We start from the raw sequence: 12,903 nt of genomic DNA on the forward strand, positions 1-12,903 counted from the left end.
AGGGAAGATCAGTAAACTAACTGGGAGGAAGGAATCCTCTAAAAGTCATCAATTCATTACACTGCAATAATTCTCAAATGAAAGGAAGGGGAGTGGACAGTGATCTCCCCTGGTAGGAATTACTATTCCAGATTATCTGGTGTTCATAAAGAACCAATTATCATAAAGAACAAGTAGGCACAAACTGCTAGACAATTTATTAAGAGTATACGGTCTTAATGGCTAAGGATGCAACAGTAAACACAGATGCTGCTGTCCCTGCCCTAACAGAACTAGACAAACTATCCAGTGGACTAGTGCAGCAGCTTGAGGATAAATCACATCCTATAATCAATAAACTATTTAACATTTCATAATTGCTAATACAAAATCAAGTTGGAACTATAGACCCACACTATGTGCCATTAGTATTCATATCAATGACCATTTTTTAATGTAAAACTATGTGTCAAGAACTTTGATAAATGCTCTCCATACATTACCTCATTTTAAAACTGATGATTCTATCAAGTGGATATTCTTTCCCTTATTTCACAGATGAGGAAAATGAGACCAAAGAGGCTGAATAGTTTGCCCACAGCTACACAGGTAGTCAGAGGCAGAGCTGGGGTGCATCAAGTCTCTCTGCTCTAAAGCCCCCCTTCTCTCCACTCCACAATGGCAAGGATCCGAGAGGTACCCTTTAAAATGACAGGGTAATGAACTCAGGCCTGAATTCAAATCTCTGAATAAATTCAGAGATAACCAATTTAAGTCCGCCCTTCTCAATTTTCTCTAAATGGTGTCAATTTAGCATAAGACTATTAGGAAGGAAAATAACAAGTTGTACATAAAAATCTCAAACGAGAGGCATCCTACATTAGACCTACATTAGACTTCAGGACTATCAGTTCCCTAAAATAGTCTGTTTAGTGACCTTAATTTTATGAAATACCACCAATCCACTTAGCATGACAGAATCTACTAGGCTAAAAACAAAGTATGTGTACACATATATGTGTGTATATATGCTGTGTGTGTGTGTGTGTGTGTGTGTGTTTTCTAGCTTCATAATATTTCCAAAAGTTTTTATTTGAATGTTTTCAGAAGAACATTTAAAAATCAAATACTTGAGGGAAAAAAAGATTAACAATTTAAGTATTTCTACAGTTCACACAGGGACAGAATGTTTGAATTTCCATGACATTATTGGTATGCTGAGATATATCTGGGCAAATCATTTCATCTTTGGGCCTCCCTAAAAGGAAATTAGAGGACACAATCTCTAAGGTGCATCTGACCTTTAAAATTCTATGATACTACAAATAACAACCAGGAAACCTCATAAAACACTTTTCAAAGAATAATCAACTATATCCTTGAAAAGGGTAAGCAAGGGGCTACAGTAGAATGAGGAATCTAATCAGCATTTACTATTTCATCTGGACCACTTAACTTAGCAGCTCTCTTAGTAGCATATCCATGCTGGAAAGGCAGAGTTGACAAGACTCCAAGGAACTGCCAACTCTTGGGGAATAATACCTGGCCAGTTCTTGTTCTTTTAATCTACAGGTGCTTAGTCTGAAAGGAAAATAAATTTCACTTTGATAAACCATGAAAACTGTCCGCCTCTATCTAAACACTCTTTGCATCTCAGCCTCAAGGAACTAATGAAGAAAGGTTAAGACAGCTGAATGAGTCCTCTGCTTTAGTCAACTCTGTGCGGATTTCAAAAGTGATAAAATCTGTCCATAGTAGCAAAGTAAGACTCAGGGTTTTTGCCTATTTTCTTTCTCTGGCTCTCTTTAATAAACTAAAAATGTGCACCAAATATGGAAAAGAGGAAAAGTATGTGAACAGATGTAGCACTGAGTTTCTCAAAGATCACACATTCCAGTCTAAGTTTTCTCCTTATTTGTGATCAAATATTTGTTATTTGATTAAATTAAAACACAAGCCTCAGAGTATGTTTACAATAATTCATAAAGTTCTAGGCCAGGCCACTGTGGTTTAAATTTACAACTTAATTTTATAATTAAGCCCCAAAGAATATAATGGGGGGAGGAAAAGGAATGCAAATATGTATATTTTCAACAACAAAAAATATTCTAAAACAGGAATAACACTTAACAAATTGAAGTTAAATTAAATATTATCTTCAAAATATCTCATTTCACATCCACCTCCCCAAAAGTACTTAAAAAAAAAACAACCCAGAAGTCAGTTGCTATTCATTTTACACATGTAGACAATGAAGTCAAAATTAGAGTAAACAACTTTACTAAAACCAATACAGTAAAAGATATAGGATTAAAATTCAAAACTCCTGATTACACGATCCATGCTCTATTCAAAAATCAAGACACCTAATCAAAGATCCTGCAAAAATTCAATTATTCAAGCTTTTGCTTACCAGGTATCAAATGTCTATGCAGAAAATACATTCTCTGACAAACTTAACAGAGAAAAATACCAAGTATGTACACACTCAGAGGACCTGATAAAACAAATACCCAAATAATAAAGAGATGAGGATTTTTTTCCCAATTTTAACAAGTCTTTGACTTAAAATTTAAAACCAAACTGTCCTACAAATATTGAGAGAGTAAACTAACACAACACTAATAAATACATTCGAAGCCAATGTAACGAGTCTGAAATTGAGGATTTATACAAAATTTTTAAGTATCCATATACCCCATTATAACCTTGAACCTCCAGAAATCACTACATTATGAATCTCGGAAGGCCTTCCCCAATCACATATGTCCAATCACTAGAGGGTTTACTAGAAAACACTTTTCAGAAAGTAGTATGTTAGGGAAATATAATTTTATTAACAATTATTATTTTATAAATATTCCAAATAAATTTTTGTTAGTTACTAATATACTTTTCTAAATGCAATACACTTAAGTTATAGATTAAAACATTACAGTCTAGAGTAGTGGTTCTCAACTAAGGGCAATCAGCAACATCTGAAGACTTTTTACTTGTCACAACTGGAGTGCTACTTGCATCCTGTGGGTAGAAGGCAGGGACTCTGCTGACCATTCTACAATGTACAGGACAGCCCCACAAAAAAAGAACTATACAGCCCCAATGTCAATAGTGCCAAAATTGAGAAACCCTGTCTACAATCTAACTTGTATTATAAGGATTATTAAAGTTTACTTACCTTTGAATTTAATATCCAGACCACTAAATTCCAATTCGACTCCTTGAAGTGCTTCTCCCAGAGTTTCATGGTAATGACTAATACTTTTTTTTGACCCCACACAGAATGGAAGTGAAAAGTACTTATATGTCTCTTGGCGATTATGGTAGGGCCCAACAGTATTCATCCATAAGACAACTTCCTCTTTATCTTGATACTGAAACAAAAAAAAGCAAATAAGAATATTTTTTAAAAAAAAGATCTAATGCAAATTAAGGAAATATGTATTGTTTTTTTGTCTAAACAAAAGTGTACTACCTCTGTTTGGGAAGCCATAAAATAAAATACTGGAAGTTTATTTTAATCTGATTATCAATGTCTATACCTTAAAAATGAAATTCAGTAAACTTTAAAATTATATTCTTTGGTTGTGGTCTCAGGGAGATCCCTTTTCCAAACTTTGTTTTACAGAAGGTATTGTTTAAACAAAGTCCAATAGCTCACACGAGTATGCTTATAATTATCACTTATACTACCAAATAATGGTAAACCTAGAACCAACAGGATTCACCATGCTAACATGACCAGAAAGGAGGAAACAAAATCAACAGCTTATCCAAACCTCGTGTTCATCATTAGAAATTCCAAAAATCTAATGTTGCCAGCAAGCACAAATAAAATGTCATCTCCTTTCTAATCTTTTTAACCATTGGTGAAACGACTAGAGAGGACAGAAATGACCAATTAGAGGAAGAGAAAGCCATACTATGAAATCTCCATAGTTAATTCAGGCCATCATTCTATATTCCCCTTTATCAGATTAAAAGACATGTATTATATGTATACTTCTTTGAATAAAAAACTATTGCTATACCCATCAGTGAATACTATATGTAGCTAAATCTGGAGTGTGGTCCAGTGACTTTGGGTAGGTGACTTCACCATTCCAGGGTCCAGATGAGGGATCTGCCAAAGATTTCTAAGATCGACTCAAGTTTAAAATTCCAATGACTGTATGAAAAGCAATTACTCAGGTAATTTTAAAACTAGTAACCCTAATTAGCAATATAAAGACAACATAGGATATAATTTATGTCAACTAATAGTGCACAAATCAAATCACTGAACAATTACGTACTAAGTGTCCACAATGTGCCAAACAATAACTGCGTTATGTAACTGAGGATACAGCTTCCAGCAGGATATGGTCCTCACCCTACTGGAGCTTAGAGCCTAAAGGGAAAGACAGACACTGACTAAACAATTATAATGAAGTAGGGTGCTACAGAACATATACAGAGGAAGCAATCCAACTAGCCCATTTTTCAATCAAAATCCAACATCTCCAAAACCAAACTCATCCCACCCAAATCTACCCCCCAAACTTTGTTATTCTAATGGTACCACCATTCTCTCAGCTATGGAGCTCAAACCCCAAGTCCCTCTGCATTCCAAAAAAACACTGACTTGTCTACTCTTATCCAAAGGATCTGCCTCTCTTCCTTTCAATTCACATCACCACCATCCTAGGACTTCCTCGTCTTCAAACATAATAAATGTCTCATTGTTCATATAAGACATCATTAAGGTCGTCAAGGAAATAAATTATTGTGCTTTTTGACGATGAGACATGAAGCAAGCACAGTGTTAGGTATTAAGGATATACAAATAAATTAAATACTGTCCTTTCCTTTAAGAAGTTCACAATCCATAGAGAGGAGCCAAACAAGTAAATGATTAACAATGAAGAAATAAGTGTTACAATTAAGGAAACAAAGGGCTATTGTAGCAACTTAAAGGAATGATTAATTCTGCTTTGGCAGAGAAGGGTCAGGATGAATAACAATATAGAAAATCATAAGCAGTTTCAAGTGAATTCATGAAAACAATTGTAGATAATCTTCATGTACGAAGGAATGAATCAAAGGTCTGATGTAGCCATACATCCCCCTTCAGTTGACAAATATATGTATGACAGCACTCTTCCATCCAATGCTCATCGTCACACAACACTAATCAATCAAGGTAATCTTTTCTGCTAAATAAAGATATAAATATAACATGGATATAATGTAAGAATTCTCAAACAAGTGCTCTAAACAATTACCATCAAAGGACCAGGTTGGTATTAGAACTGAAACTTGTCCAATAGGCAAACAGCTCTCTGCATAAGGTAATATATACAAAAATATTTAATAAATAATGGAAAAACACTGAAGAAATGCTGAAATATAAAGTTCATTAGCAACTTAGCAAAAGAAGTTTGAAGTATGTGCACTGACATGTGCAGTGACTGCACTAGTGTTCTTTTAGAGAAATAAGAAAAGGGAGGTAACAAAATACATCTATTGAAGATTAGAATGCTGAATGACAGGGCCTATTAACGATGACCTTGCCATTAATCCTGCTGAAAGAGGCTGCGGAAATATTTAAATGTAATTTGTGGAAATACGCACAAACACTTTCTCTAAAATCCTAATACTCATATTCCTTTAAAAAGGCAAAAATTTGAACATATATACTTGTACTTGCTAAAATAGGTATTCACTTATTTCATACAAACTGAAACATAGGATTAAAGTAATTTCAGGGTCACAGTGTGTGTTAAACTATACATTTTAAAGTCACTCATTTTAAATATTTATGAAACCTTAAGGGTAGTAGAGTTGTGATGACATGATGCGAACTATAAGAAAATGTATACCATTTTGTAGTCTAGAATTCCTTCCGGGAAGAGGACTGAAATAGTAATTTATAAAATATACATAGTGTATACATACACACACACACACACACACACACACACATATATACACACATATATAATATACACACATTCATATATGCATACACATATATGTGCGCGCACACACACAGGCTAGGGTGAATATTAAGGCAAAATGTTTCTTTTCTTTTACATTGCTCCTTATGCAGACCATGGTCAGATATTATGAACTTGAAATGTTTACTTTTCATTGCAGTTCTTGATTGTCCCTGAGAATAAGCACTCACAAGACATGGTCAAAACAAGAGATCTTTTTCAAGAAAGAAAATGTGTCTTAAAATATCTTGAAACTAGAAAATACCAAAAGGAAGGCTTCATACAACTTTTGAAGGAGAAAAATGCTTTTCCTTTCCCTAAAGCTGCTGAGAAAGTCCGAGCCGATCCCCTTCCCCCGCCGCACACACACACTCTCTGTGGAAAGAAAGCCACAGGTAAGGATTTTCCCTCCACCCTTGGCCCAAAAACTATAGTCTAATTCACTTTCAAAACCTTCCATGAGGTCCTAGCAAGCTTTTTAAAATACTTTCCTTGGAAACACTGCGTTGGCCAACGACACTAAGAAAGATGGAGTTTTATAACTTACCTGTGGAGTGTAACCAAAAGGTGAGGGAAAAAGTCAAGGAAGCACAGCAGTGGATTAGAGGATCCCTGAGCATGATGGTGATTCCTTCCATGAGGCCTCCCTGGGAAACAGCCATGAGAGGCCGATTCAGAGTACCTGCCTGCTTCACCTCACCCTTCCATTCATTTTCTTGCTCTCTGAGAAGTTTCACTGTTACACTCAACTGCTGAGCTGTCCACTCCAACCAGAATGGTCTATAATATTGTCTTCCCTTCCTTTCCTGCTTCGCCTTGTTTTTTTAAGCCATTCCCCCAAATCTAAAATGCCTTCCTTCTCTCCATCTAGCCCATTTCTACTTATTCTTCAGAACTACTCAAATCCTCCTTTCTCAAATCCTCAGGTAAAGCCTTTACTGACCAATCCCTAACTTGCATGATCTCACCATTTTTTCTAATAGTATCATCAGCTAACATTTAACAAGCACATACCATGTGCTAGGCATAGTTCTAAGGGTTTTACATGAACATTTAATCTTCTCAGAACCTTATAAGGTAGGTACTATTATTTTCCCCATTTTACAGATGAAAACAAACTAAAGAAGAGATGTTAAGTAATTTGTCCAAGATCATATAGCTAATTAGTACTAAGTTTAAGACTAAGCTTTTGCTAATTCCTCGTCAGCTTCATTAACTAAAGAGCAAAAACTAGATGAAGGAAATATAAAACAGCAGCTGTACAAAGCAGCTAAAGGCAGTACTAAATACTGAACAACTTTTCCATTTGAGCCTTTAATCTGCCCTAAAGAAAAAAAGAAGCTTCCTAAGAAGCTACTTGTGCTCTAATCGCTAAAGGAATGACCTTTATACTCAAGAAGTCACCCATGCTGGACCTCTCATTTAAATACTGTTTTTGTGCTGGAAAGGGCGAGACACAGACGTTTCCCTACTTGACAGAGATCATGAATTAATTTTTCTTAGAGTGAACACTTTAGGAGATAATGTTACTGATGTACTTAAGTAAAATCTGAATAAAGATATCAGAATTTATAGAGATAGGCAAAGGACTGCGGCTCAGAATAAGCACCCAAATGCCATCATTTTCATGAGTGTTTGCTTTAAAATAAACATCTGAGAAAGCCAAAATCCAGTTCTGAAAATGTCTCAGAAATCACAATTCTAATGCCTTTTAATTATTTATTTAAAACACATATCAGAATTCTAATACAAATAAATCAGAACTATATTTTTAGATAGTCTCTTGAGATGACTGCTCTCTCTCTCTCTCAAATAACTTTGTACCTAAATAAACTTTTAGTCTACCATAGAGTACAGCTGAAAATAGGACAACGAATTATGGCATTTCCTAAAATTAGATCTATATTAGAGCACTCACAAATACACTTGTAGTAAACAGTTTATTCTCTTTATAAGTTCCCATACTCCCTATAGAGATGAAGAGAAAAGGCTGTCATTTGCCAAAGTCAAGCAAACAAAACATTTCTGAAATGACTCAGTGGTGTAGTAAGTTATCTATGGCAGAGGCTGAGAATAGGCTATCCTAGGCACAGATCAGGTCCTTGCAACCATTAAGTACCAGAGGTATAACGAGCCATAAAGAAATGGGATTTTAGCCTAGGTAGGCATCCCCAATTTTATGCATTTTAAGTGAACAGTGGTCTGGGTTTGTTCACTGTGCTTTTAAGCAATAGGGTTTCAAGCTTCCAACACTGCATAGGCTTGTCCTTATTAGCTCCCTAACTACTCAAGTCACTCACCAAGCACTAATTAAACGCCACTTTTTGTGCCAAGCACAGAGCCTGGATATGTAACAGACAAAAACAAAACAAAACAAAAAAACCAACATTGTGATCTTGAGGAAATAGAACACATAAAAATTCAAGGCTACAGTGCAAACCATAAAATGCTTTAAGATTCCTGTGCCCTTGATTATGTTTTTGTTTTGGTGCTGATATCTTAACATAGCATTACTATGGAAATTATATGTACAAGACAGGTAGAAAAAGCAAGGACTAGATAGCGATTAGAAAGCTCAGATGCTTTCTATGGCCTTGGGCCAGTCTCTGGGCCACTTCAGACCTTCAGGAAAATAAGGATTCAATGGTCTCGTCTTTGCTATGATTCTCAATTTGAAATCTTTTTCATGGAATCCTTTGGAACCTAAGGAGACACAGTAATCTAACTCCAGATGCTTCCAAGTGCTCCGAGTTTCAGAAAACCAAATAAGCATAAACCACACCCTATATAGCTTCCACTGACTCTAAGAAGTCCTTTTTATGACCCTTCAATCACATATTAAGAGTCTGTCTTTTCCGAAAGAGTTCTTTAATTTTTATTTCAATGTCCTGTAATTCACATATGACTGAACTTTAAAAAAATTCAAAGAACACACCTTTATATATTCCAGATATAGATATATCTATCTATATCTATATCTAGATATATAGATATAGATATCTATATATATATATACACACACTAGAAATCAACAGTACATTTTCTTCTCAGACTATTAAAAGAGCTTTGGATAAATAAGCACATAAAAATACCATATGAGTCAAATGGTCAGCTGAATCCTAATGCAGTAGGTAAAGAGAAATAAGGGGCTTTGAGGAACCATATAATAGTTATTTGTTCTTAGGACCAGCTACATAATTTGTGGGGCCCAGTACAAAGTAAAATTCAGGACTTCAAAATTATTAAGAATTTCAAGATGGTGACAGGGCATTAAACGAAGCAGTCTTTACATCCTTGCACATATCCTGTGACTGCACAGGTCATATGCCCATTAAGCGGGCCCCATCCCTCCTCAACGTTAACCCAAGCATTTTCTCAGCAACAACCTGTTATGGAGACAGATTTATCCAAACGTTTCTTTAAGCACTTCAAAATAGTAATACAGAGAACTCCTCAATTTAATACCAAGTGTTTTACAGTCCTAATTTTAGTATAAAGGGCTGTAGAAGCATATCCTACCAGAGTGTAGAAGACTATTAATTCAGATTGCCTGAGTTCAAATTCTACCTCTACCCCTACTGGCTGTGTGGCCTTGGCAAGCAACTTCATCTCTCTGGCATCAGTTTCCTCATCTATAAAAGGGCATAATATCACCCACTTCACAATGTTATTAGTATGTTTAAAATATGAATCAATCAGTACTTAATGCCTCACACATATTGCTACAAAAGCCCTTTTAACTTATTTCTACCTGGAAACTGTCTTCACAGAAAATTAAACTAAAGGGTAAATTTAAACTTTTGAAAATTGTTTTTTAATTAATAATTCAATTCCACAAGTGTTTATTAAACATCTATTAAGCAACCTTCCCTTGGCAATTTTTCTCTTCCTTTAGTATCATTCTCTCTCCACTGGCTACTTCTGCCTTCTGTATGAGAAAAAAAATTCACTTGACCACAGCCTTTTCAGTACTGTTACCTGGCTAGGGTGAATGGCTAGTATTCAAAACCTGTTTTCAAGAAACTTGGAAGAAGTAAAGCATTTTGGCTAATAGCCAAAAATACATATGAATGACACATTTAAATTTTATACTTATATCTTAATGCTGTTCTTCCTATAACATTCTTGCTTTTTTAATAGTAGGTATTAATAATAGGTAACCAAGTGAGAGCCATTCAATGTAGACATGAATGAAATGAATTCTAAATTTTGGGTCCAACAATTATCTTAAACATATTATAGTCTCGCAAAACCTTAAATCAAATATTTTACATACAATTATCAATACAAAATTAAAACGTTCTTGGCAATAAAATTTCAATGAAGTTGGTATTTAAAATTTTAATATGTAAATATCTAAGGCCTTTTTATACACCTTCAATTGGTTAAATTTTGATTAATAGTTTTCCCTATTTATAGCAGTTTATATAAAACACAAGATAAAAAAAAATGTATACTATTCTTAAGCTTATATGCCTATATGGTACAACTACAGTTAAGAGAGTTCTAAATTTTACACTTAACTTTCCTTAAGTGTTCAAAAAATTGGAAATATATTAGTAACCATACCACTGACTAAAAGGATGTCCACTGGAAATGCACAGTTCTTACACTCTGAAACAAGTTACCTAACTGAATAACAGGAAATCGTGTTTAACTGTTTAACCTGTGAACAAAATTATCTTAAGGTGAAAAGTCACAAACAGAGCTCAAAAACACGTCTCCCAATGTGAGATTTGTCTCTAAAAATATATATACAGGTAAGAAGTTTCTGGCTGCGATTGAAGGTAAAATAGCAAAAATTTAGGGGTTTTATTAGCTAAAGTAAGAGTGCAGCTAACCCAGGAGTAAAGAAGTCTGGTTAATTAGAAATAAAACTAAGGTAGGGTGCACTGAATAAATAAGGACGATTGCTTAATTTCCTCACTTACCCGGAACGACAGAAGACTCCTTTAAAACTTTCAGATTTAACACAACCTCTCAGGCAAAATCATATCATTAATGGGTTAAGGTATAAAAAACAATTACTCGCCAAGCAACCTCTCAATTTACATGACTTTCCTTCCTGCCTTGCTCACACCCACCATTCTGAAAGCATTCGAGTTACCGCCCTGCCACTTCGAGTCGTTAACATCCATGCCAATTAAACAGCCAATGAACTTTAGGATAAATGCAAAAGGTACTGTTCCCAGCGGACTAGACAGAAGAGTGGGAAACTCAAGACCTCTTATAGTCAGAAGATGCCCTAGTTAGAGACCACTGGGATGGGAGCCTCATCTAAGGGCTGGAGAGGGTGCGGAGGAAGTTACAAGAAAGGCCTCGGAACTGAGTGCGTGTAGGTTGAGTGCATGTACACGTGTAAGCTGCTCTTCACCCCAAGTTTATCAAGCTGTCCCCACGCCAAGATTTTCGTCCGGTTTGGGCAGGAGCGGAAAATAAAGGCCGGTGAGGACCATCAAGGGGTGGGTATTTCCTGGTTGATGTATGACGGGTAATCGTGATGCATCCATCTTCCGCTGTGTCGTAGCCCCCAACAGCCAGAACACAGCTCCCTTCCCTGGGGGCACTAGCCCCGACCCCGGCTGCCTGCGGACCCCACCCCCGCGGCAATTGAGCCCCGACCCTCACCACGCTCCTCCCCCGGCCCCCGGAGCCCCCAGATCTCGGGGTGGGGCGCCATTTAGGTCGGGGTGGAGGAAGGAGGCCCAGGCACTCGGGGCACGGAGTCCTGTCCCGGGAGCGCACGGAAATGCCTCCTCCCAGCTCCCGGGGTTCCTGCTCCGCCAGGCCCAACCGGAAGGCGCCCTCGGACGGCCACGGGGCTCAACCCGGCCGCCGTGCTTTCCAGGCCGCACCAGGCCTGCCGGGGCGGCGACCAGGGGAGCGGGCCGGGAAAGGTCGCGCCAGCCGGGGACTCCTCTCACCGTGTGCTCGTGCTCGTCCGCCCGGGCCCGGGGCAGCAGTAGCAGCAACAGCGCGGCGGCCGCCGCCACGCCGGGAGCGCCCGGCAGCGGCCTCATTCTCCGCGCTCCCACCGGCCCGGCGCCCGCCCACCGACTCCGACTCCTCCTCCGCCGCCGCCGCCGCAGCCGATTCGCATCCACCGGGCGCGGACAGACGCACGGGGCCCGGGCCCAGCCGCTGGCTCCTCTGCGCCGCCGCCGTCACCGCCCGCTCCCGGCCTACCCCGCCCCCCGGCGCCTTCTCTGCCTCTTCCTCTGACTCAGCCACGTCATCCGGCCACCCCGGCACACGCCGGAAGTGCCTCGCGACGCGGGGCCGCAACTGCCTCCGGGAGCCCAGCCCGGGACGCTCGAGCCCACGGCTGCGAAGGGCTCAGCTCTGGCCGCCCGCGCGCGCGGACTGATCGCCTGGCGCGCGGGGCCTGCCACCCCGGGGTCCCGGCAGACGCGACCTCCGCTACAACGTGGGTGACTTTGGCCATCTCAGAGCCGAAGCCGCCTCGGGGCCACGTCCGGGCTCTCGGAGCTGTGTGACCTTGGCCAAAACGCTTAACGTTTCCTGGCCTCAATTTCCTAGGCTGTAAAGTGGAGTCTGACCTGCCACCGTTCGAGTTTAAAGGATCAGATAAAATAACCCTTCCCATGCACTCGTCTATGGTTATGAGTGAGTCACGAGATCATACATTAATCATTATGGGAGATTGTTACACTTATACCGAGTTGGATATGTATCACCAACTATTTATTGGACCTCTAGTATTCAGTCTCGTTGAAATTCTTGTTCATTTACTTGTTTACTTATTATTTGTTGGCCTCCTGTCCACAGACTTAAACACCTCCTGGAATCTCAGCTCCTCTCCTAAGGAGAGATCCTGTTCCTGCCGTATTTCTGTGCCTAGAACAGTGCCAGGCTCATAGTAGGAACTCAAAAAATATCTGTCCAATATGTGAATACAGCAACACCATCTACACCGCCCTCTAAA

General features: G+C 38.7%; 1 protein-coding gene across 2 annotated transcripts in view; it reads right to left on the bottom strand.

Annotated features, from left to right (window-relative positions):
• Positions 1-12,171, bottom strand: part of TM9SF3 (transmembrane 9 superfamily member 3) — a 59,182-nt gene extending 47,011 nt beyond the window's left edge. Inside the window, exons 1-2 of one of the 2 annotated variants that reach the window (XM_019639107.1) lie at positions 11,882-12,171; positions 3,158-3,353 (exon numbers count right to left, since the gene is read on the bottom strand). In XM_019639107.1, the coding sequence (XP_019494652.1) occupies positions 3,158-3,353; positions 11,882-11,977 (292 nt within the window). In that variant the 5' untranslated portion in view covers positions 11,978-12,171. The remainder of the gene's footprint in view (positions 1-3,157; positions 3,354-11,881) is intronic. The other variant, XM_019639108.1, reaches the window with a different exon arrangement.
• Positions 12,172-12,903: the final 732 nt, after the last annotated feature.

Source organism: Hipposideros armiger, unplaced genomic scaffold (assembly GCF_001890085.2).
Source record: "Hipposideros armiger isolate ML-2016 unplaced genomic scaffold, ASM189008v1 scaffold_42, whole genome shotgun sequence".
NCBI classification, from domain to species: domain Eukaryota; kingdom Metazoa; phylum Chordata; class Mammalia; order Chiroptera; family Hipposideridae; genus Hipposideros; species Hipposideros armiger.